This window comes from Crocodylus siamensis, chromosome 6, assembly GCF_052110815.1.
Source record: "Crocodylus siamensis isolate JL-2025a chromosome 6, ASM5211081v1, whole genome shotgun sequence".
In the NCBI taxonomy this organism is placed as follows: domain Eukaryota; kingdom Metazoa; phylum Chordata; order Crocodylia; family Crocodylidae; genus Crocodylus; species Crocodylus siamensis.
Window position 1 is genome coordinate 68,003,831 of NC_143400.1, and position 25,691 is coordinate 68,029,521.

The 25,691-nt window shown below is 44.9% G+C and overlaps 1 protein-coding gene across 2 annotated transcripts in view; it reads right to left on the reverse strand.

Moving 5' to 3' along the window:
• Positions 1–154: 154 nt before the first annotated feature.
• Positions 155–25,691, reverse strand: part of PLSCR1 (phospholipid scramblase 1) — a 36,767-nt gene continuing 11,230 nt past the window's right edge. For both annotated transcript variants that reach the window (XM_090052976.1, XM_090052977.1), the window contains exons 2-9: positions 24,987–25,019; positions 19,019–19,135; positions 16,715–16,884; positions 15,601–15,643; positions 14,033–14,253; positions 12,094–12,255; positions 5,073–5,228; positions 155–2,363 (exon numbers count right to left, since the gene is read on the reverse strand). In XM_090052976.1, coding sequence (XP_089909102.1) covers positions 2,304–2,363; positions 5,073–5,228; positions 12,094–12,255; positions 14,033–14,253; positions 15,601–15,643; positions 16,715–16,884; positions 19,019–19,135; positions 24,987–24,999 — 942 coding nt within the window. In that variant the 5' untranslated portion in view covers positions 25,000–25,019 and the 3' untranslated portion in view covers positions 155–2,303. The remainder of the gene's footprint in view (positions 2,364–5,072; positions 5,229–12,093; positions 12,256–14,032; positions 14,254–15,600; positions 15,644–16,714; positions 16,885–19,018; positions 19,136–24,986; positions 25,020–25,691) is intronic.

Consider the following 25,691-nt stretch of genomic DNA (forward strand, 5'->3'; position numbering starts at 1 on the left):
GTTCTACTGGAAAGACTGCTGAGAAGAGTTCAATAAAGATAATAAAGCTGACATTGGAAAAAAAATTAAACGATGATATATTTCTATTTAATAACTGTGTTCTCTCAACATTATATTCAAAATAAAGAACTTACATTGCTCTGCACAAAAAAAAGAATGGAAACATCTTTTTAATTTTTAACACAAGAGGCAAGGATGAAAAACAAAAACCTTTAGTACTTTTCTTGGAGATATTATAGATAAAAGTCAATCAGAAAAAATAAATGCAGAATTTAATAAGCACTTGAATATAAACAAAACAAACTGGATAAGTGCAATATATAAACAAAAGTTCTTGTGAACTGGATGTAATATGGTGGATTTACATTCTGACAGTCTGTAAATCACCTACCTACCTACAAAACAAAAAAAACAACCTGTGCCCCTAACTGGTTCAGAGTAGATGTGCATTAGTTTAATTTCTTCAGGAAAGGAGAATACTACATTTTCGTAAAATTAGGAGAAATCCAACTGGACCCAAAGCTTGCATTTCCCACTTTATTACTAAATTAGTTCTGAATATTATATTCAGAGAAAAGTATGGACCAAAAACCTTATTTTTTTTTATTGTTTCTGTTGTACTTCTGGTGAAGAGCTTTCTGTAGATGGCAGCTGGAATCTCATTTAGGGAGAATTCCCAGGTTGGGGGTAGTGGGCGGGAGAAAGAAAAAAGTTGGCAGGATTCCTACTTCTGGTCTACTTGTAGGAAAGTAGGTTTGAGATGCAATGTCCAATCAGCAGAATAGCCCCCAGACTATACACCATCTGGAATGATTCAGAGCAGCTCCTTTAAGTGATGCCAGGGGTTTCAGCCCCAATTTCATGGGAACTTAAAGTCATATTTTCCTCAATATCTGGAGATTCTACTCTTAGTATCTTAGCACTAGAACTTAGCTTCATACAACAGTCCTGGTTTGTTTTGGCAACATCAACAGCAATAGCGGAAGATGTTATTTATATTTTAATATGAGAAAGGCAAAGTTTAGAAGTGATGCAAATGCAGCAGCTTCACTCGAAGTGGAAAAGGCATTAGATCACCTTAGGTGCAATTAACTACAGCCTGTTATCAGTGAGGATTATTTCCAGCATTTATAAATCCTGCTATAACTTTAAATCTTAAGTGGACATTCATTCACTCAGTAAAAATGTTTTCCCTAATTTAGGACAACCCCTATAATCCAGATGTCTGCGCCTTTGGGATAAAAGTTAGGAACAAGCAAATTATTAATTCGTTCATCTCTGTCTTTCCCAAAAAGCACAAGAAAGAAAACAAATAAAAAAACCACAGCTTACAATCATGTTTATAAGAATACAGAAACTAGATGTTAAAAATTGACAATATAAAACAGGGTCAGAATGGTCCCACGTTTATTGCATCTACCCATTTCCATACCTAAATGCCATTTTTAGAAATATATAGAATTGGGGTATAAACACACACACACACACACACACACACACTTATCAACCCTTATATACCCGAGACAGCTATTCTCTTCACCAATAGCCATGAAAAGTAGTAGAGAAACAATGATGTGATCACAGCAGAGAGAGATAAGTTAGTGTTCTTATTCTTTCAACTTATAAGTATTTGCCCTAGTCCTAGGAGTAATTGTTGTTTTTGTAGAAATGAATTAGATGAAGACTTCTAGTACATTTTTTCTAGTTTTCTAGTATATGGTTAAATCACAGTGAGACACTTCAACCGTTGGGCAAATTTGGACTGTGTAGGGCAGATACATATAGAAGAATAATTAGACCCTTGCTATACTTCTGTTAATTCTGGTGCAGTCTTCTTTTATGATAAAGATATTTGTGTTCAGTGTGTATGTGTGTGTGTGTGTATGTACACACACACAAACTGAAATGTTCTATTTATATAAGAATTCTTGAAGGTTTTTTCAGAACCACATGTCTAGAACAGAAATTAACTAACTACATGTTTTAGTAGTAAAGAGGAATGCCTACAAAGTACTCAAAAATCTTGAAAAAAGCTTATGTCATAATCATAGTGTGTGACATACACTTCACATTATAAAATATAAACAAGATTTGCATAGACAATTAGACTTGTTTAGACAATCGGACTTATTTTGATACTGCAAATAAAAATATATAATAGAATCTTTAGATCACAAAAATAACAAGCAAGCAAGATATTTTGAACATTCAGGCACAGGAGCCTTGTGGCATATTCTGGAAGGACTATAAAGTAGCATAGAGTTTCTCTCTTTCTTGAAATGTTTCAAATCCAACACAGGATTTTATGACCACACTCCTGCTCGTTGGTTCTTGTTCCCAGTTTGTTCAAAAAACATGAAATCCTAAATGAGGGAAGAGGAACAACAAAACAATTGTAAATTAGTGATTTCTGAAATACCATTTATACAGTTCACAGCAATCTTTGTTATTTTGCAGATAGTTCAAAATAGTGTTTCTGCCTTTTGGATCAATTGATGCAATCTTGAAGGTTTAAAATTTTCTTAGAAGATCTGTTTGTTAGTATTAGGTCTGAGAAATGGCTTCTGACCACATAGCTTTCAAAACAAAGCAGCCACAATTTCTGCTTTTCAGTTTACTATTTTTAAAGTGAAGTGACGGTGGAGGGGGGACCTGGAGGAATCTGCATGACATGAAGTATCATTTATCAAAATTTACCTAAAAAAATATATATATATTCCCTTCTGTCCACAGAATGGTTACAATATACTCCTGCCTGCTTGATTTTGAGCCAAAGTAGACCAGTCATCTTGTCAATCATTAGTAGCATGAGACACTCTATCCCTTATTTTATTTTCCTTTTGAGTCTGCATATTATTACCTTGACTGAGGAAACAATCTTAAGAAAGAAAGGTGGATTTTCCCCAAATTGGAGAGTCAAGAGAGTAGGATGGAGGGTGGAGTAAAGTAGTTTTCCTATTGACATGCTTTGGATAATTTTTCCTTTTGAAATACACCTGAATCTTTTGATGTCAGATTTTTCTCTCTACTCTGGATTTTTTTCTTTTTTTCAAAGGGAGCTGTCTATCGTTTGAAAAAAAAAAAACAAACCACACCACACCACACCCTTTCTTATTTGTCATACTGTGGTCTGCAGATCCATTACAGCAGTGTCCCTCCAGAAGTAGGACTGTCCATTGGGTACAGGCTTCTAAAACAAAGTAGGTATCCATTCTATCACTCCCTTACATGGGAATTGTAGCTTAAATAATTCCTCCACTGACTAAAAATTAAGTGATCAACATATTGCATTTGTTGACTTTACGTAGCAAAGGTCACTTGGCTACCTAGCCAGTCTCATGATAAGAGATACATCTCCTCCCTCTGAAAACAATTGCTGGGGCAGGTCTTTAACATGTAGATACCTGCCAGACATGCATGTAAAGGCATGTTTGGATCATGCATTGGATCCTATCAATTGTATTTTCTGCCCTGCCATACGTGCATGGCAGGAAGCGCGATTGTGGGATTGAGCGTGAGATCCCATCACAACTTACTACTGGTGCAGGAGGAGTGCACCCCACTGGGAGCCCAGGTTAGCTGAGGGGACTCCTTTTCACAGGAGAGCCTGGTGCACCCCTTCACCTGGGAGTCCCATCCACTGATTCAGACTCCCAGCCAAGGGGCTGTACCTGGCCACACATTCAATTAATGCCATCAAAGAAACCAACTGCAAAGTTACTAAACATTTTTTGTGGAACAACTTTGTGCTTATTCCTCGTTTTACGGTGCCATGAATTTCTTTAACATGTGGCCAGGTTACAACTTAGGATATGATTAGCTGGCTAATCAGGTCTTAAGTGTATCATGTGACTAAGGCCTTAATGAATGAAATTATCTTTACTTTGGAAATGAATGCTACAAATGGTCACAAGAACTTTTTGCCTTATTAAGACTGCCCTGGCCATTTAAAACATTTGGATCTTAATTAGATCTATTCCATATCCTGATAGGAAAGCTCCCTATTAAATCACAGAAAAATCTGACTATGGGTATAGGAAAAAAAAAATCTATCCATCGATAGATAGATAGATATAGCTCTTTAAACTGGAAGAGGAAGCTGCCTCTGCAGCAGCTGTTCTGCTCTGAGGTCTTTGTGAGCCTGTAACTATGCAGTGAGCTACATACATCCATCCCTGGATGAAGCAGGGTTAAAGCTGGAAGTTCTGCTCCACTTGAATTGCTATAGAACCACTGTAGCTGTTATGTCTGTGTGCCTTGTTTATTGTGCTTTACAATTTCTGGTATAATGTGGGTCTCTCTGAAATGTGAAACATATGCTTAAACTCTGAGCACAGGATCACTTCTGTGTCTGTTCAATGCATGTGCTACTGATGGGACTTAAACGTTTTTACAAGTAGCTAAATTGTGACTTTAGTTAGTGCTATCTTAATATTTGTATCTGCATGATAAAAATCATATACACAACATACCCATGAAAAGGTTCTATTTTTTCAATTCCTTATTGATAATAAAGGGATTACCTATTATAGAATATAGAATCAGAGAATAAAAGGGATCACCTATTATAGAAGGTGAATCATTGGCATTTCTCTCTTTGAACTGTTGCCTCCACTCCTTTTCTTTCATTATTCCTAATCAGTAGCACAAAACTATTATGGTGCTTTCAGAAAGTATATGTTAACAAACTCCATGAGACTCCTGTGATATGGACTGGGCTAGAAGCATCCTTATATTAGCCTTCAGTGCAACAGATCAGTTAATTAGCATAACAGCCAAATGTATCCACCAACCCTTAATTGATATAGCACAGTAACAAAATGAAGCATCACAGGAACTAATAAGGCTATTCACATATTTAAAAGCAGCCATTCATATCTGATTTAGTATTTCAGATTTCAAATATAAACCCATCACCTGAAAAATTAATTTGCCATGCTCCCTATAAGCTTCATCCTTTATTCCACTGACTTCGGTGAGTCAAGGATTGACTCTTACACTAGTACAATTTAAATATGGATGAAAAGTGAGTTTATATTGGATATTAAAAAATTAGTGAATTACAGACTTACAATAAGGAAGCAAGCACCAATCATCACAGCTTTCATTTTAACATCAAGGTCCATTGGGAACTGGATTCCAAAATTATCAGCATCTGTAAATGCCTCTCTTACAAATCCAGTCCACTGCTTAGAAATTCTTCCAACTACATTTTCATTTGACTTCACCTGAAATAAAACAAGGTGTCAAAGTGCACCAATCAACATAAGAATTTCACATGTCCTTCTAAAGCTTCATAAAAATTTCAATGGCATTTGTTTATTTGTACACATTACAGCACTTGATAAACTTGTCTATGTCAGGCGTCGGCAATTATTTTAGCTGGCAGGCCACTTAATGAATTTTGGTGAGCTGGCAATGGCTGCACACAAAACTTTTCAGAAGATATTTTAACAAACTATACACACATGTACATACACATACATACATATACACACACATACATACACATACACACTAAATATCAAATATCTATTATAACTAGGGCTGCACCAATAAGAGATACCAATAGCTAATTTTTAACGAGTCATATTGACCAGTACTGATCCAATTGCCAATATGCAGCCAGGCAGCTTGGAGACCAGTGTCCAGCTGGTAAATCTGTTGTGGGAAAAAGGGTGTGGGGGAGGGGGGAGGCCCCCATGGTGAAGGAGGGAGAAGGGCTGGGACAGGGGCAGGCACTGCACAGCCAGGGTGGCACATAGGACAGAGACATGGCTCCCGCTGCTACACGCACCCCAGGAGGGCACGGGAGGCATGTGCCCCTAGATCTGAATGCGGGATGAGGGTGGTCTGCCGCTGCGGGCTGGGGCCAGGGGGGTGCTGGGCTGTTCCCAGCGGGGGTCTGGGACGGGCTGCACTCAAGGCGGGTAGTGGTGGTGCTGGGAGGGGAGCTATGGCAAAATTGCTGTAGTCCCCCTCTCATCACTGCCGCCACCTGCAGTGCACGCAGCCCTGGTCCAACCCCTCCGTCGACAAGAGCCCAGCACCTCCCCAACCCACAGCAGCAGCCTGCCCTGGTCCCACACACAAATCCAGGGGCACACACCCTCCCAGGGTGCACGCAGCGGCAGGAGGCACTACCCCATCCCTGCACCCTCCAGACGAGCTACTCATGGCTCCACCCCCTGCCCTGCCCCACCCTGGCTGTGCAATGCCTGCCCCAGCCCCAGCCCCTCCCTCACCACTGGGGCCCCAGTCTGCCCACCCCCCACACCCCTTCCCCCCACACCAGATTTACCAGCAGGACCCTGATGCTGTCCACGCTGCCAGGCTTTGATTTTGGCCCCCTGCCTGCTGCGCTGTGGCTGCACGCATGCAGACAGGATTTAAATCAGCCACATTAGCCAAAAAAAGCTGATTGCCAATACTATCAATTTTCCTTATATCATTGCTAATCCAATATGGGACCGATGTATTGGTGCACCTCTAATTACAACATATTTTAATTTTATTTCAAGAAGTAATTTTTGTCCTTATTTATGTTTTTTGGAGTAGTTCATATAGAAGCCATTGCAAACAGCTCAAAATAGTCTTACTTTTGAACACTGTAGGGGGACTGGGTATGTCTGGTGGTTGTCTATGCATGTGTGTGGGGGGGGGGGGCGGCCTGCACACTTGGTTCCAGGAGCTGGTGGGGGGGGGGGGGAGTACAGGGATGGGGCAGGGGCTGGGGGCTGCATGCATGCAGAAGAGCTCACCTGGCTGATGTGGTGCAGATACTGGTCACCCCCTCCCCATCTGGCTTGTGGCTGTACCTGTGGCATTCCGCATTGGGCCAAGCCCCACCCACTCCTGTTTGGGGCAGTCTATGTCATGCTCCTGCCCACACACCGCCCCAGCCAGAGCCCTGGCCAGCTAGCACAGTTTCTCATCAGGGCTGCCTTCAGCTCACTCAGCCACCCTCAGAGGCCTACTACTCATTATGCTGAGCAGGCAGAGTGGGTGGAAGGTGGCCGGAAGCTAGAGCAACAGCCTTGCATAATGGGGCAGAAGCCAGCTTGCTGCAGCTTCCCTCTTGCTGGGCTAGGCATGTGCTGCCCAGTATGTGCCACCACAACTGCTGTTGCTTCCCTATGCTAAAAGCTGCCTGGAGTGGAGCAGCAGGGGCAGGAGGAGGAAGAAGAGCTGCTGGAGAGGGGCAAACTGAACAGTACCTGAGCAGCTGCAGCAGCAGCAGTGGTAGCAGCCATGTCAGGAAGCTGTGTGCACTGGCTGGGGCTGCTGGTGGCAGCATAATGCAGGCTGCCCCAGGCAGGGTTCAGCCCCATGCAGAATGCTGTGTGGGCAGCCACAAGCCAGAATCAATCAACTGGTGAGCCTCCTACCAGCCAGAAAAGTTGGCTCCTTGAAGGTATGACTGAAGGGATCTTCTCCCAGTATCAAGCAACAGTCCACAGGAAATTAAAGTTTACACTACTTCAGAAAGGTAGGGTGTATAACTACATGTCAATTATGTTAAAAAAAAATTGTCACTGTTCAATGCCACACAATAGCCATTCCTCAAAACATGACAGTTTCTAAAATGTGTTTGTTTAGGCTGATCTTGTAAACATTTATTGCTACTACATAGCTGCATTCTAAAAAGGCTGGATTATGAAACTAGAGTTCATTACATTAATATAAATTACAGGAATTGAAAATCACATTCACTTAAATGATCAAACAGGATCATCCTAACTCAGCTAGATGATTAAAACTAGCCCCTGCTCCCCCGAAGCCTCCCAGACACCCCAGATACCCCCCAGCAGCTACGGAGCCCCCTACTGACTCCCAGCACAGCCAGAGGCAAGTGGGGCTCATGGTGGGAGGAAGGGGTTAACCCCTCTCTGAGTGGGAGGAAGCGGCTGCGTGGAGCCTAGCCGGGTCAAGCCCCTACCCAGGCCCCTACTTTGCCCAGTCCCCCACTTTGCCCAGTCCCCCAGGGAGCCACACAACTGGAGCCGCACAAACAGGGTGCGCAAACAGGCGTGCTTGTCTGGTGGCATGTGAGTTAGCGCAGAGTCTGGGCAGGAGGGTGCACGGGAGGGCCCGAGACCCTGCCTGCAACCCCCCCAGGGAAGACAGTTCCAGCCGTAGCCAGCCTACCAGAGACATAACACGGATGGGCACGCACCGCACCACTTGGGTCCCCTTGGGCTCTGCAGCCCCCTCCTCGGGCACCTCAGAGACTGCCACTCAGACGGAGCCCCTGGCTCCGGGCTCCACGCAGACAGAGCCCCTGGCTCTTGGCTACGGGGGCTGCCTGTCCCATTTTCAGGCTCTGAGGGCTGGGAGCATGGCCACCTCCCCGTGTGGGGTTTGCTCCCTTTTGGGGTCTCTGGTGCACCAGCTGGAGGAGCTCCAGGCCACAGTCCAGAGACTAATGTGCCATCAGGGACTGTGAGCAGGAGATTGACTCCTACTGCCAGGCCCTTCTCCCCCAGGAGCCAGAGGGTAGACCACTGTCTCCCTCCAGGACAAGAGAGGACTCCAGAACCTCCCACTCTGTCCAGTCTGTCCAGTCAGGGGCATGGACCAAGGTGGTCAAGGGCCCTAAGGCCCACCACACCAAGTCCCCTGCCCCATCACAGCTTAGCAACAGGTACGCACCTCTTGCTGCTCCAGCAAAGCCTGATGAGTTGCCAGCTCCCAGAGGCAACACAGGCTCAACTGCAGCTACCGTCCCCGCTCTCCCCAAGACAAAACGTAAGGTGTGTGTGGTGGGAGACTCCACCCTGAGGGGGACTGAGGGGGCAATCTGCCGCCCCCACCCCTTAGTCCGGGAAGTCTACTGCTTCCCGGGGGCCCGCATCCAGGACATTGCGGAGAAGATCCCAAAGCTCCTCCAGCCCACAGACCACTATCCTATGCTCCTTATTCATGTGGACACCAATGACACGGCTCGGAGCGCTCCCAGCCGGGTCATGAGACACTACAGGGATATGGGAGCGGGGCTAAAGAGTCTGGGGGCACAGGTGGTGTTCTCATCAATCCTCCCAGTCTCGGGCTATAGTCTGAGGAAGAAGAGGAGGATCCACATAGTCAACCAAAGACTGCAGCGCTGGTGTCACCAGGAAGGCTTTGGCTTCCATGACCACAGCCCGCTCTTTGGCGAGAGAGGCAGCGAGCTGCTGGGAAGAGATGGCCTCCACCTCTCTCCCCTGGGGAGAAGGCTCTTCTCAGCCAGACTGGTTGACCTGCTCCACTGGGCTTTAAACTAAGTTCATTGGGGGACGGGGGGACTACCGCCACTGCTGGCCCACTGAGCAACCCTTGCAAAGCCAGCGGGCCAAGGCACTTAAGAGAGCCCACGCTTGCCACAGCCCTGGTACAATCTGTGGCCAAGACAAGAGCCCCCAAGGGGACACTTGTCTGCCTGTACACAAATGCCAGGAGCTTGGGGAATAAGCAGGAAGAGCTCGTCCTCCTGCTCAATGAAAATAATTATGATGTCATAGGGATAACGGAGACCTGGTGGGACTTCACCCATGACTGGACCATGGGTATAGATGGCTATATCCTGTACAGGAGGGATTGTGTAGTTAAAAAGGGGCAGGGGTGTAGCTCTCTATGTTAAGAAAGCTACATGTCCCTGCAAGCTGATACTGGCGACCAGTGTGGATGACTGGAGACCCTCTGGGTTAAAATCCTGAACATGGCACAGGGGACACAACGGTGGGAGTCTACTACAGACCTCCCACTCAAAGTCCTGAGCTTGACCAGGAGTTTGCCTGGGAACTGGCTGAGGCCGCATGCTCCAGGAACATGATTGTCATGGGTGACTTCAATTACCCGGACAACTCGTGGGAGGATCACTCAACAAATTCCGAGCGGTTGCAAAGCTTCCTCTCATGCGTGGATGACCTCTACCTGACTCAAGAAGTCTATGGGCCAACAAGAAGCAAAGTGCTGCTCGACCTGGTACTGGCTACAGGGGATGACCTAATCGGCGACCTAGTGATTGATGGGAAGTTCAGTGACAGCGACCATGAGCTGATCACCTTCACCATCCGCTGTAAAGCTGGCAAGTCAGTCAGCAACACGGAAGTCCTTGACTTCAGAAAAGCCGACTATGACAAGCTCAAGAGGCTTGTCAGTGAGGCCCTAAGGGACTATGGCCCCAGCGACAGGGGAGTTCAAGAAGAGTGGTTGCTTCTCAAGGGAGAGATCCTCAATGTACAAGCTAAGTCTATTCTATCTCAGAGGAAAGGCAGCAAGAGGGCACAGCAGCCCTCCAGGGACCTAGCAGACCTCCTAAGGCTACAAAGAAAAGCCTACAAAGGATGGAGGACGGGATTCACCTCCAACAAGGATTATTCTCCACTGGTCCAGTCCTGCAGGGAGCAAACCAGGAAAGCCAAGACTGAACTCCAACTAGCTTTGAACATCAAAGACAATAAAAAGTCCTTTTTTCAGATATGTGGGGAGCCAGAGAAAAAGCAAGGGCAACACTGGACCCCTGCTGAACCAGATGGGGCAACTGACGCCCAGGCTGGGAAATTGGCCTCATGGTTGGACCCAGAGAGTAGTAATTGATGGAAGTCACTCGTCATGGTGTCCTGTGACCAGTGGGGTCCCCCAAGGCTCTGTCCTTGGATCCATATTGTTCAACATCTTCATTAATGATGTGGACATTGGAGTTGGGGGCAGACTGCCCAAGTTCGCCAATGACACCAAACTTTGGGGCAAAGCATCCATGCCAGAAGACAGGTGGGTGATCCAGGCTGACCTGGACAGGCTCAGCAAATGGGCGGACGAGAACCTGATGGTGTTTAACACTGAAAAATGCAAGGTTCTCCACCTTGGGAAGAAAAACCTGCAGCATCTTTATAGACTCGGCAGTGCTACGCTGGCTAGCACTACAGAAGAAAGAGACTTGGGGGTCATCATTGACCACAAGATGAACATGAGCTTCCAATGCGATGCTGCGGCTACTAAAGCGACCAAAATGCTGGCTTGCATCCATAGATGCTTCTCGAGCAAATCCCAGGACGTCGTTCTCCCCTTGTACTCAGCCTTGGTGAGGCTGCAGCTGGAGTACTGCGTCCAGTTTTGAGCTCCACAATTCAAAAACGATGTGGAGAAGCTTGAGAGAGTCCAGAGAAGAGCCACGCGCACAATCAGAGGTCAGGAAAACAGATCTTACGACAACAGGCTGAGAGCCATGGGGCTCTGTAGCCTGGAAAAGTGCAGGCTCAGGGGTGATCTGATGGCCACCTATAAGTTTATCAGGGGTGACCACCAGGATCTGGGGGAACGTTTGTTCACCAGAGTGCCCCAAGGGATGACGAGGTCGAATGGTCATAAACTACTGTGAGACCATTTCAGGCTGGACATAAGGAAGAATTTCTTTACTCTCTGAGCCCCCAAGGTCTGGAACAGCCTGCCATCGGAGGTGGTTCAAGCATCTGCATTGAACACCTTCAAGCGCAAATTGGATGCTTATCTTGCTGGGATCCTGACCCTAGCTGACTTCCTGCCCTCTGAGTGGGGGCAGGACTCGATGACCGTCTGAGGTCCCTTCCAGCCCTAATGTCTATGAAATCTGTGAAACTAGTTCAAGAAAGCTATAACTTAAAACAAACTTAGTACTATAGACATAGAGGAAAAACTGTCTTATCATATCCTACTGTAAAAACAAGTTACATATGTATGTACGTACATATAATTTACTATTAAGTTATTTCAATTGAATTAAAAGACAGATGACCCATGTAACAATTTCAAAACATTCAATATGCATTCTAACTAGCGCACAAAACTTTACTTCAAGAGGACGGAAGTGCTAAATTATCATCTAAATAATTCCATCTATAAAAAGTCACTTTATTTTGATGAACCTGAAAGCCTGGATATTTACGATACCAAGATTAGTGTTTAAGATCTTTTTGTGTAATCAATTGGATCAAAAACATTAAATTATTATAAACTGCAGTACAATGTAATCTAGAGATTATCTGACCATTTTCAAAATGAAACTAGTTACAGACACTGAATTGTTATGACAACTATAAATGTAAATAGAAGAAAGATGAATACTTTACTACCTACCTCAAAATTAATATCTTCACAACAGCTGCATACAATGCATGGACCAGTGATTTTCAATACTTCCATCCTTTTCTCATTTTGAATGGTAAATTTAGGCACACAAGGGTCCCAGTCTTGGGTAATGTAGCCAACTGGGGTACCTGGAGGAGCCTGAACCTCAAGCTTCAAAACAGAAGGTGGGGGAGGAGAGGGAAGAAAAATAAAAAGGACAAGCATTTGTATAAGTATTATGCCTGTGCAAAGCAACAAGTATTTGTTTCTGCTTTGGATTTGGCTAATTCGAAGGGACAATGATTCAGTTAGATTTGGAGATTCAGCCGTTGAATCGGGCTGAATCTCCTCTGAATTGAACAGGTGGCAGCAGCTCTCCCAGCCCCCAGCGTGGCTGCCCCACCTGGCCCCTGCATCCCAGTACTTAAAGAAAAAAAAAAGAAGCAGCAGCCCTGCACTCACCAGCTGCAGCAGTGGTGATCAGGGCCTCTGGGGGCCTCGTGGCAGAGCACCCCCACATGCAGCACGGGGGCAGTAGGGATTGCCACCCCCACCGCCTGGTATCCGCATGGCAGCTGTTGCATCAGTGTGTGCAGCGCAGATTAGCAGGGTACCATGTGCTGTCCCCAAGCTGGGACAGCTCCAGCAGTCACCCAGAGCCTGGCAGCATTCAGCCCAAGCAGCCCCAGCTCCCGGATAGCACACACAGGCCCACCGTGCCCTGCTGAGCCACGCAGAACCTGCGCAATGCAACAGTTGCTGCATGGATGCTACGCGGGGTTGGGGGATGATCTTTACCGCCTCCCACTGCACAGTAGGCAGAGGGCTCTGCCATAAGACCCCAGAGGCCCCAATCACCACTGCTGCAGCCAGGGAATGCGGGGCTTTTTTTTTTGCCTTTTTTTTTTTTTTTTTTAAGTGCTGGGACACCTGGGCCAGGCAGGGCTCCCCCCATGGTCCCCTCCCTCAGTCCCTCCCTCCACTACTTCTGGGACAGAGCCCAGGTCCAGCTCCCTGCAGCTGAGAGCGGGGACTGCCCAAATCTCTGTATCGATTCGGACCTTTTAATGGGTCTCCCAATTCAATTCAGAGATTCAGCCCCCGAATCTTCTCTGAATCAAATCATCTATCAAAGTTTCACACAGGCCTAATAAATATGCCAGAATGTTTTATGTTCTTATAAAATTATCTTTGGTACAGACAAATATTGTGAGGAAACTTCATTAAAAAAAAAAAAATCATGCAGATTCACCTGAAAGCACAAAGACTCAAAGAGAACCAAAAGATCCTGGACTAGTCAGACTATTTCTGTTAGTGATGTTTTCCAAATACATAAGAACTACAGTTTTCACCTTAACATTGTATTATTGTATACCCCAAGTTCACATTAAATTAACTGCAGATCATTTTATTAATCTGATTTAAGTTTGTCTGCTAAGACAAAACATGAAAAAGAAAAGAAAAGAAATTTTGGGAGAAACAAAGCTTCGGCAGACTGGAATTCAAAACAGAAAACAGCATATTACTGTACATCTTTCAGTGGAAACTCTTAGTGAGGGCCCAGGAATGTGAAGATATTTTGAATTTTGGATTAAAAACTGTTGCTTCATTAGGATTCAATCCTGAAAGCTGTTGTCCATGAACTTTTCATGGGCAATATTAAATCAATGAAGAATACTTCAGTTTGCTTTCCAAGAACACACATAGCATTAAGCCCTTAATTAGCATTATCTGACCAGGTTAAGAGTTCTATTAAAAAGGGATCACGGAAGTCATGACAGACACTGGAAGAAACACTGACAGACACACACACTTGATATTTCCCCAAAAGTTTCAGACGAAATCAGTCCTATTGTACCTCCCTTCTTGACACCAAAAAAAAAAAAAAAAAAAAATCAAGCCCAAAAGAATTTAACACTAAAGGAAGACTTAGAAAGGAGCAACTCACCTCCTGCAAACAGCAAGGACAACAGCAAGAAGAGCACCTGAGAGGTCTTTGCAATGTGATCACTTCGTGCCCTATATTATCAATAATCTTAATGGTGAAAGGTCGTGATGGTCCACAACAATTGCGAGTACAGCAATCATTCTCTTCTGCTGCAAAGTATACCCTCTGCCCCAAGGCATTTTTTATTTCATATTTGTTGTTCGTTTCAAAACCAGTAACAACTAAAAAGTAAAACATTTTAGTTAGTTTGTTTTGAGTGATTCTATTCATGTAAACACCAAGAGTAGCATAACCCCAGTCAGCATCTGGAAACCACTGTGCTAATCTCTAGAGAAACTTATGTGAAGATTCAAGCCTTTTTACTGAAGAATTTACAATCCAAAAAGAATACTGCCTTAGAAGTGAAAAGGGGGACAATATTGCATAATTTTGTATGCATTTGTGATGTTTATTTCTATTATGAATAACCTGCTAACTATTCACTCCACTGCTCAGTCTGAACTGACTACTTTCTGTTAAATTATGGCACACCTGAGTCATGTTATATAAGACCTTTTCTGTCTTGAGAAAGGCAAGGAGAAAGAAGCTGAGAAGCGAGCAGATATGTCTGGCACCAAGGAAGTGGCAGCAAGGAGCCAGAAAACAAAAACAGATTAACTAGGGAGGACCAGCATTATGAATGGCCCTGAAGGAAGAACAACAAGCCTTAAACTGAAATGGAGAGAAAGCACAGGGATCCAAAGAGGGAGAAAATACCACTAGAGCTGCAGACCACAAAGAGGCAAAAGGAAAAATGTGTTTGTGTAGGGAGGCCAAAGAGTAATCACAGTAAGTGATATAAGAGGCAGTGTTCATCTGGACAAGAATAGGAGGCACTTGGGGGGGTGGGGGGGGAAGCAGTGAAGGAGGCAGGTGGGAGGCAGTGCTAAACAAAAGTGGATGCATTCTTAGAAGTGATATGGAAAGAAAACTTAGGGATACAGTCTAGTTGCATAGGGTAATATAGAAGCAGTCCAAAACAACATCCATTAAAAAAAGTCATGAGTGATAAGAGAACCTAGATGTTATCAAAAATAAGAACAAGAGTGCCAAGAAGTTAGAGGAAAAAAAAAGTTCATTTAAAATTAACTGCAAGACATCCAGATGTCAGACAGGCCCAATTATGAGACAAGTCTGAAATGGAAAGGGACATCTCTAAAGAAATAGCTATAACTATGTGAATAAATTAGATCACAGATATATATTATACAGATAGCATCATTATACTAATTATTCACTGCACTTAATTAATTGTAGTTCTAAATTTGAGAGATTCAAAAATGCTACTTCAAAAGTACAATTCTACACTGTTCCTCCTCCGCCCCTCTTGTCCCCTGAACATACTATAATGCAGAATTAATGAAGATATATAATAAAACACACAAATTAATAAAGGCTCTCTCTTTAAAAGAAATGCCAACAAAGAATTTCTTTCATTAATTCAGACTGAAGTTTAACAATCATGTATGGTTACTAGATGATAGACCACAGCAGTTTAAGACTGTGCTAAATGAAAAACTGATACATACTTTCCAGAAGCTCAAGCTGCTGATGAATTAATATCTGGTCAATCTGTTAGGGGTTAAAAAAAGAAAAAAAAAACAGATTAGAATGAGAAGTGGAAGATAAAAATTAGGAAAAAAAATATTTCTTTTTTGCCTCAGAAAAAATTATATTTCAGAATAAAAATCTGTGGATCAATCAGTATTTGCACTGTCAGATTATCTGGCAGTTGCCATATGGAACTGAACTTACACATACCCAACCCACCCAGGCAAACCAACTTAAAAGCTATTCCTAGAAAAAGACTTCAAAATTTCAAACATTCAAACTTTGATTCTGAGAGTTATTATGGACTGGGGGACTTCTACAGACAGCTGGAGCTGCAACACTTTTCTTCCCCCTACTGGCAAAACAGTATTTTGGATTGGAGCTGGGACTATATTGCTTCAGGATTTAATAAATCTCTCTGAAAAAAAAATTCTGCTGAACTGTTGCAGGAAAGCAAGTACATAGATTTCATAAACATTAGGGCTGGAAGGGACCTTGGAAAATCATTGAGTCCAGCCCCTGAGTACTAATATGGCGAAAGTATTAATTGCCAGTCTCTTATGTCTACTTGAAAATATCTGGGGGGATGAAATATTAATTATTAAAAAATGGCATAGCAAAAGTCATAGAGTCTGATTGTGTTACCACTGCCACATTACAGTATGAGCTTTTGCCCCAGCACACCGTCCTTCCAAGAGTTGCTGTTTACAATATAAAGATACATAGCGGCGCAGTCTCTATAGTCATTCCATATGGGGGGCGGGGGGGGAGGGGGGTGTCTCTAAATTTGCTCCTGCTTAGCAAGAAGCAAATTAATGTCACATATGACTCATGTCTTAAAACTGGGTCTGTAACATTATAAAATGAGCTATTGAAAAGCCACAAAATGGTGAATTCTTTCAGTTACAATGGGTCTGGTATAATTCTGACAACTGACCCAGGTGCAAAAGATGTGAACACTCTCCTCTCTTTCCCTCCAAAAGAAAAAACACACCAACTCCTGTGAGCTGCCAGTTCCTACTAGATTAAATATGTCCAGTTACCCAGTGGCTTTGCTTTTTCTGATCAGAGTAAAGTGAAGAATATAAGTACCTGACTTAAATATTCTAATCCAGGAGGACAGTTGAGAGGAGGTGGTGGTGCTGGCATCCAGGGTGCCCCACCAGGCCCAACAGGCTGATTTTGGACTGGGGGCACCCCAGGTGCGTATGGAGTTCCTACTGGGTAACCCTGGAAGACACAGTTAGCTTGTCCGGGAGCACCTAGTTTATGGGAAGAGAAAAATAAAACTGGAATAAAATTCTGAAAAATAGATATTAAAAAGAAAAGTGTAAATGTATCATAACAAAAAAAAAATCACTGCAATCCCAGAGCTTCAGCATCTATGTCAAGATGTGACTTAAGTATTGTGGACTTTTGACTGATAAAGACATTAGCTCCCATCTTTCTAGCCGTCTGCAGCATGAATAGTGAATTTTTTTCCACACAGTTTTTTTTCCAAACTGGTTTGAAGAAGGGGGAGGAGGGAGGGAGGAAAGAGAAACACTTTTCTTTTGACTTGTTAAACCTTTATTACACAAATATTAAAAAGAAATTGGTAAAAGTGCAAAGATATGTGGCCCTCACAGGGGCTGAACATGAAACACTTGTTAGCAACAAAAAACCACCATAGCACCAGAGACTGAAACCCCTTCCTCCGTGCCCTTCATGGCATTGAGCACGTAGGACAGCTGTCCATCTTCCACCTTGCAGAGGGAAAGAGGAAAGACTGGATCTGACCACTTCAGTATGTTTATTCAGGGACTGTTTTGAAATAAAGGTGTTAAATGTGCTATCCATGGGACTGTCAGGTTTGTTTTATGCAAAAGAAAATCAGTGTCAAAACCTGCCATTTTGTTCACTCTGACCAGTGCCCAACTTCAGTGGGAAATACCCAGAAGTACAGTTTATTCATTAAGATGACAGAATATGTCCTTAAAGAATTGCACACTTGCTCTATTTACAGTTTTGATCTGAAACAAGTTTCAGCTCTGTGTAGGATTTTACTATACTGATACAGACCTTAACATAGATTCAGTTAGCAGCCTAAAATGTGCCTTCTACAAGTATAGTGAAATTACCCTCATGTAATAAAACATACGCTAGTATAATTGCGCCTATTCTATAGTAGTAAGATGCACCATATTCATTATGCCAACGTAGTTAATGCATACAACTTCTACTGGTGGGGGGAGGGGGAGGAAGAGAGCAGAGTACAGAGTGTACTTCGGACTTAAATTTACTTTGGTTTCTTAGTCAACAACAAACAAAGAAGCTAGCATCAGGTCCAGGTGCCTTTGACTCCCTAAATGACTCATTTACAGTTGGTTCAAACAGGAGAGGCCATCAGCATGAGTCCAGAGCAGGGCTTGAATCCATGCCCCTGGAGCCATGCTAAGATGCCTTAACTGCTCTGCTACCCAGGCCTTTGCTATCAATCTGAAGACTTTTCAGTAACGTGATTTTTGTAGCAGTATATTTCTGCTTGTTTTTACAGCTGAACGGTATTTTAAAAATAAAGTTTGCAGCTTTCAAACTTCTGGGATACAGCATATGCATACATTTATGCATCCTGTCTAAACAGAAAAAATATTGCTATTCTTGCACTGTGCATGTATTTACAAAAATATTAAATAATTCTGTATCATCTTAGTGTCAAATGAATAATCTCTGTATTTAGTTGTCCAAACAGTATTGAATTTTTATGAACAACAATGAAAAAAGCAGGTTCAAGTCAAGCAGTGTAGTGTACTTGAATGTGCAATAGTCCCACTAGATGGCGCACATGGCATTTATTTAAATATGAAAGTACTTTGAAGTTTGTCTGCATTTGTACTGAAAAGTCTAGTTCACCTAATAGGTTGTGTATAGAAGTTATTTTATATAGAAGGTTCCCCCCGCACCTCCGCCCCACAACAGATAAAACTGAACTTGAACAATACAATTTTCATGGGTATCCAAGATGAAAATTTAGCAGAATGTTAACATTCAGCCACTATAAATCCCTTCACCAACTGAATTTAATCTACACAGAAGAAAGCATTATACTAAAATTACAAAGGACATTTGTTCAGTTGTTCACACACGATGGTTTAAAAGAGATGCTGAACTACAGACACAGGTTCAGTATCAGTAGCATCAGCAAAAGAATTCTGCGCTACCTTATATGCCTCTTGATGTAAACTGATGATTAAACCCCCCCCCCAACCCTACGAAACCTTCATCATCTTAGGATGAAGTATATTTATATTAAATATGCTGCTCAAAACAGCCTCCCATTACCCAAACTATTATTTTTCCCCCTGGGAATATTATAGATCTGTTTTGTATGTGTCAATTCATAGCTGAATAACTTACCCCCAAGAGTTCCAGGTGCATACTGAGGATACCCATAAGCAGCTTGATTTCCTGTATAACCTGGTGGATAGGCTGGATTCACAAATCCACCAGGAGGTACTGAGACAGGCTTGTTTGCTGAAAGGATAAAATAACAACAACATGTTTATCCTCCATAAAAACTTACCACAAAAAGGCTATGAAAAGTTTTTTCCAAGATGATGCACATTAAAGATAAATTTTATATACAAACATTAAATAAATCTAAGAGACTTTAAAAAAAGCAGTATGTAAAAATTCATGAGAGAATCAGAGCAACTTAGATGCTTCTAACCCCAAGAGTGGCCAGAGGAGAAGGGGACAATTAAAATAAACAAAAAGATACAGGTACCGTGAAGTGTCTCGCATGAAGTCATCAATTCATTTTCACTCTATATCAACTATTAGGCTGTACAGGAGGGACAGGACATGGAGGAAAGGTGGGGGTGTGGTGCTCTTAAGGAGGAATACACATCCTCATCAAGTAGCACAGAGTCAGAGGAGGGGCACACAGAAGTGCTCTGGGTTAGAATACAAGGAAGTTGAGGGGAAAGAGATTTAACGGTGGGGGTCTACTACAGACCACCCAACCAAGGAGAGAAGCTAGACCAGGAATTCTTAAGTCAGCTCACAGAGGTAGTTAGGTCAAAAAACGTGGTCAACACAGGTGACCTGAACTTTCCAGACAACTGCTGGAAAGAGCAGTCGGCCAGGGATGACAGCTCACATAGGTTCCTAGCCAGAATGCAGGACCTCCATCTAACCCAGGAGGTGCACAGCCCCCCCAGGGGAGACGCCTTGTTGGACCTGGTGCTGGCCACAGGCAACAACCTGGTGAGGGGGCTGCGGGTGCTCGACCACTTGGGCAACAGCCATGATCGCCTGCTGGAATTCACCATCCAGCGCAAGGTGGCAAAGGCCTACAGCAAGGCAGCAGCCCTAGATTTCAGGAGGGCGGACTTCAATGAGCTAAGGAGACTAGTCGGAGAAGCACTGAGGTCCCAGAGGGGAAGGGGGCCAGGTGTCCAAGAAGAGTGGTCGCTCCTTAAGGAGACGATCCTCCAAGCCCAAAGGGAGGTAATCCCAGCATGGATCAAAGAGACCAGGAGGGTGCAAAAGACCCCATGGCTCACCAGAAGCATCCGGGAGTGTCTCCTAGCTAAAAGGGAGGCGTACACCCAATGGAAGGGAAGGGCCATCACCAGGGAGGACTATACTGTTGTTGCTCGGGGATGCAGGGGGGCAGTCAGGAAGGCCAAGGCGGAGATGGAACTGGGACTAGCTTCCCGGATCAAGGACAACAAGAAGTCCTTTTTTAAATATATAGGGGGCAAAAAGAAGGTACTGGGTAATGTGGGGCCCCTGCAAGACACGCTAGGAAATTTGGTCGTCACACCAGACAACAAAGCTAACCTATTTAACGACTTCTTTGCCTCCATTTTCCTGAGCAGGGACTGGATCAGCCCCCACACTGGGCTCCCGGGGCACACCTAGGCTAAGGGTCAGGGAGGATCTAGTCAGGGAACTTCTGGAGGGACTGGATGTATTTAAATCAGCTGGTCCAGACAATCTCCACCTCAGAGTGCTGCGGGAATTAGCTGAGGTCATTGCAGGACCCCTGGCACGGGTTTATGAGCACTCATGGTGCTCTGGTGTGGTGCCAGAGGACTGGAAGAGGGCCAATATGGTTCCCATCTTCAAAAAAGAGAAGAAGGAGGACCCAGGAAACTATAAGCCAGTTAGTCTTACCTGAATCCTGGGCAAGCTTTTTGAGAGAATTATTCTGGCACATGTCCATGAGGGGCCAGAAGGGAGATTATGCTTAGGGGTAACCAACATGGGTTCATTAGCAGCAGGTCCTGTCAGACCAACCTGGTGGCCTTCTATGACCAGGTCCCCAAATCCTTAGATGCAGGGGTAGCAGTGGACATAGCCTTCCTGGACTTTCGCAAGGCCTTCGACACAGTCTCTCAGTCCATTCTCATTAAAAAACTGGGGGACTGTGGTGTCAACACCTACACAGTCAAATGGGTGGCCAACTGGCTGAAGGGCTACACCCAGAGAGTGGTGGTGCACGGGTCATTTTCAAACTGGAGGGATGTGGGCAGTGGGGTTCCACAGGGCTCGGTCCTCAGGCCCGCACTGTTCAACATCTTCATCAGTGACTTGGACGAGGGGGTAAAAAGCCCCCTGTTCAAATTTGCTGATGACACTAAGATGTGGGGGGATGTGGGCACGCTAGAAGGAAGGAATAGGCTGCAATCAGACCTAGACAGGTTACACGGGTGGGCGGAGGAGAATAGGATGGGATTCAACACTGACAAGTGCAAACTGATGCGCCTGGGGAGGAAGAACCAGCACCATACCTACAGGCTGGGGAACTCCCTTCTTGTCAGTGCAGAGGCAGAAAAAGATCTTGGAGTCATCATTGATGCCAAGAAAAACATGGGCCAGCAGTGTGGGAATGCAGTCAGGTAGGCCAACCATACCTTGCATCTGTTCATGCATCCACAGATGCATCTCAAGCAGGTCCAAGGAGGTGATCCTCCCCCTCTATGTGGCACTGGTCAGGCCACAGCTGGAGTACTGCGTCCAGTTCTGGGCACCGCACTTCAAGAGAGATGTGGACAACATGGAGAGGGTCCAGAGGAGGGCCACTCACATGATCGGGGGCAGCAGGGCAGGCCCTATGAGGAGAGGCTACGGGACCTGAACCTGTTCAGCCTTCACAAGAGAAGGCTGAGGGGGGATCTAGTGACCTGTTACAAACTAGTCAGAGGGGACAAGCAGGCACTGGGGGAGTCCCTGTTCCACTGAGCACTACCAGGAGTGACTAGAAATAACGGTCACAAGCTGGCAGAGGGTAAATTCATATTAGACATCAGGAGGCACTACTTCACATTCAGGGCGGCTAGGATCTGGAACGAACTTCCAAGAAAAGTGGTGCAGGCCCCTACCCTGAGGGTCTTTAAGAGGAGGCTGGATGAACACCTTGCTGTGGTTGTTTGACCCCAGTACTCTTTCCTGCCATAGCAGGGGGTCCGACTTGATTATCTGCTCAGGTCCCTTCTGACCCTACTAACCATGAAACTATAGTTACCAAAAATGCATGGCAGCATTCCTCAACAGAACAGACAAATTAATACACTATTCTTAAGCATAAGAGACTGCCTCAGTTTATCAAGGACAGTTTTACAAATACTATATAAATTATAAGCACACTTTTCTTACTCTAACACTTAATAACTTCACGTACTTCTTTCTTCAGCTAACCCAGGAAAACGAGATTTAACAATTCCTACAGAAGTCAGAGTCAGGATCCTGAACACAACCATCTTCAACTTTAGGAACATACCACTTCAATTAAGAAGCCCAGTTGCAGACATCCAGAATAGAAAATTTTTAGCAGAACTTTAAAAAAATTTAGGGGGGGTGGGGGAGGGAGGAAATCATGGACAGTAATAACATACACCCAAAATTTAGGTTTGTCAGGGAAGTTATCATGTATCTGTGTGGTTAAATGTCAAAACAAAAACACTAGGGCTGTGCGAAACACCATCGTTTCATTTCAACATCCATTTCACCATTTTAAAGGGACAGCATTTTCTTCCCTTGTTTCATTTCAAAGCACTGTACTGTTTCACTGTTTCAACGTTTCACCCATAGACTATAATGGGGAATCATGAAAATGCCTAGAAATTCGTCATTTCTTGCTTGATTTGGATGAAAATTCCAGGGATGGTACCCACTTCTGAGGGCATGAAACCTGCAAAGTTTCTGGGAAACTGCATCTCAGACTGTTCAAACCAAAAGTCCTGACACTTGCCAGCAGCGGCAGCCTCCTCTCATCGCGTATGCAGATCCAGAGCTTCACACCCCTGGGATGAGTCCAGCACAGCCCAGCAGCCCTCCCAGGGTGCGAGCCCCCAGATCTGCACTCCCGCTCAGGCTGCTTCTCCCACTGGGGACCGATACCCCGCCTTGCCTACCTGCTTGACTATAGCCCCCTGCTCAGCCTACACCTGGCTCCAGCCGTCCCGTATGCTCCCTGCCTGGCTTCAGCCTCCGCCGGCAACTTAACAGCAACAGCAGCTGCGTTGTCGGCCTTGTGGCACAGCCCCCCTGCATGGCAGGAGGCAGCGCAGCTCAGCCCCAGCTGCCAAGTTTCTGTGAAGCCTCCACCACAGCATGCTGCTGCAGCTCAGCTTGACGCAGTGCACAGTAGGCGCTGTGTGCTTTCAGACAACTTCAGGCTGTCATCCAAGGCTGCATGCCACTCGCGGAGACCGCTGACCACACTGGCCCAGATCCTGTGTGCATAAGCCCTGCACCATCCGGCTGTGCATGCAGGACCTGGGTTGCATGGCTTCTGGGAGGAGTCCTGCACAGCCCCGTAGCCCTCCCGGGGGTGTGGGCGGGATACCCCGATGTGCCTCTGGATGACAGGAGGCTGCTGCAGTTGGCTGAGACCGCTGTTGGGTGCAGCCTGTGTGGAGTATTGAGAAGACTGTGCTGCCACTGGCCCAAGGAAGCAGCAGCAGCAACAACAAGCTGTCATCCTGTGTGCACATTCAGGGGCCTGCAACCCTGGGAGGTCTGCAGGGCTGTGCCAGATTCCTCCCGGGTGGCACAGGCCCCTGGATCTGCACACCAGATGACAGGAAGGTGCTGCTGCTGTTTTTGCCCAGCAGCAGCACCATTCTTCCTGATGCTGGGCACACAGCGCCGATCCCAGGTGGCAGCAGCAGCCTCCTGTCATCCAGCATGCAGATCAGGGGCCCACACGCCTAGGAGGAGTCCGGCACAGCCCCACAAGCTCTCTGGAGGTACAGGTAGGCCCCCGATCTGTGCGCCAGATGACAGGAGGCTGCTGCTGCTGCTAGCTGGAACCTGCGGTGGGTGCAGCCTTTGTAGAGCGCTGGGAATACTGCCAATGACACTGGCCCCAGCTGGCAGCCACAGCATGCTGTCATCCCACACACAGATCCAGGGGCCCATACCCTGGGGAGGGCTGTACCAGACTCCTCCCGGGGGGGCCCCCGGATCTGCACGCCAGATCACAGAAGGCTGCCGCTGCCAGCTGGGACTGGCGCTGAAGCCAAGTAAGCCCGGCTTCAAAACTCAAAACATTTAAAGTGCCTTTGTTTTGTTTTGAAGCTGTTTCAAAGGCTTTTGTTTTGTTTCTATATCATTGTTTCGAGCTTCAAATGGCATCAAAACAGCTTCAAAAGGAAACACCAGGGAAAATTTCGCAAAGCCCTAAAGAACACCTCTTGCAGTATTTCAATGGGATCCTCAAAAGAAAAAAAAAAAAGAGTCTCAAGTTACTCCCATTTATGGTACTGAGTTCAAAAGTGAGCCATATCCCAGAATTCAACATATCATCATTTCTCTCGGTCCAAGAGCTTTATTGAAGAGTGTTTAAATGGAGACAAATATCTGAATAACTTAGAATACTAAAGGGCAGGATTTCAGCCCATGTTCTAAGGGCATCAATGGCAAAATCCACTGGCATCGGTGGGGCCAGGAATTCATCCTGCTACACAGAAAGGGAAAGAATTAGCACAGAGCAACATTCTCTAGTGAGCTTAAAAAGAAAAAAAATCTAATACTTCAAGGGAGATAACCTTATAACATGTGATAGATAGTGACCCTGTGAGGAAGTCCTTAAAATTTTCAAGAGACAGGACACACAGAGAGCTGCTAGTTCATCTGAATTCAAGTTTTACTTGACTGCTTATACAGAAGAACGTGTTTGACAGGTAGGTCTTGTATGGTTGTTAAGAAAGTTCCTTGGTCAAAAGGTATTTATTCCAAGAAATCCCCTCACTACTACTATAATAATCATTTATTGTTTTGTTTAAATTCCTACAACTGATACAAGTCATGGTTACAACTGGTATTCAAAGACACTTAATCAAAGTATCAAGGAAAAAATTATTTTACTCACGCTGCATGTCCATGGATCTGTGTTAAATTCTTTCTGCAAAATAAAACATTTTGTTTTATGCTTTGAACATAACAGATTGCAAATTGTGAAGAAAGCACTGATTGCTCTCTAGTTATGAAAAATTATCTAAGAATGTATATATTAACAGGTAAGAAGGATTTTGATCTTATTTGAATTGAGTTAATGAGTGGAATATTTGAGACATAAGACCAAGATACCTGAAGCCACATCATCTGGTTACAGGGACGTACCCAAGCAGGGGTACGTGTGGGTGGGCAAGGACGGAGTACCACCACCCTTGCTGCTGCCTCACAGGAGCAGGGCTGGGGCCAGGTGACAGCAGTGGCAACCCTTTGCAGGTCAAACAGGTGCCACCCAGACTGTCAAACGGGGTGGGGGGGAAGAGAAGATTGCACGCGGCAGCTGCTATCTACCATCCTGCACCACCGCTCCACAACCAGCTGCCACCGTCCTCCCTGCTCCGCAATCGGCTGCCAGGGGTACACTGCTTGAAAAAGTTTGAAAGCACCTGTCCTAGACTACCCCCCTAGGAAGTACAACACAGCCAGTTAACAAAGCTTTCAATATATCAGCTGTCTTGGATTCACTGCAGTATAAAAGTCAGGTTACCATACAATTATAGAGAGACAGGCATGGAGGGGACTTTAGGAGGTCATCTACTCCAATTGAGAGATCCCAGGAAGA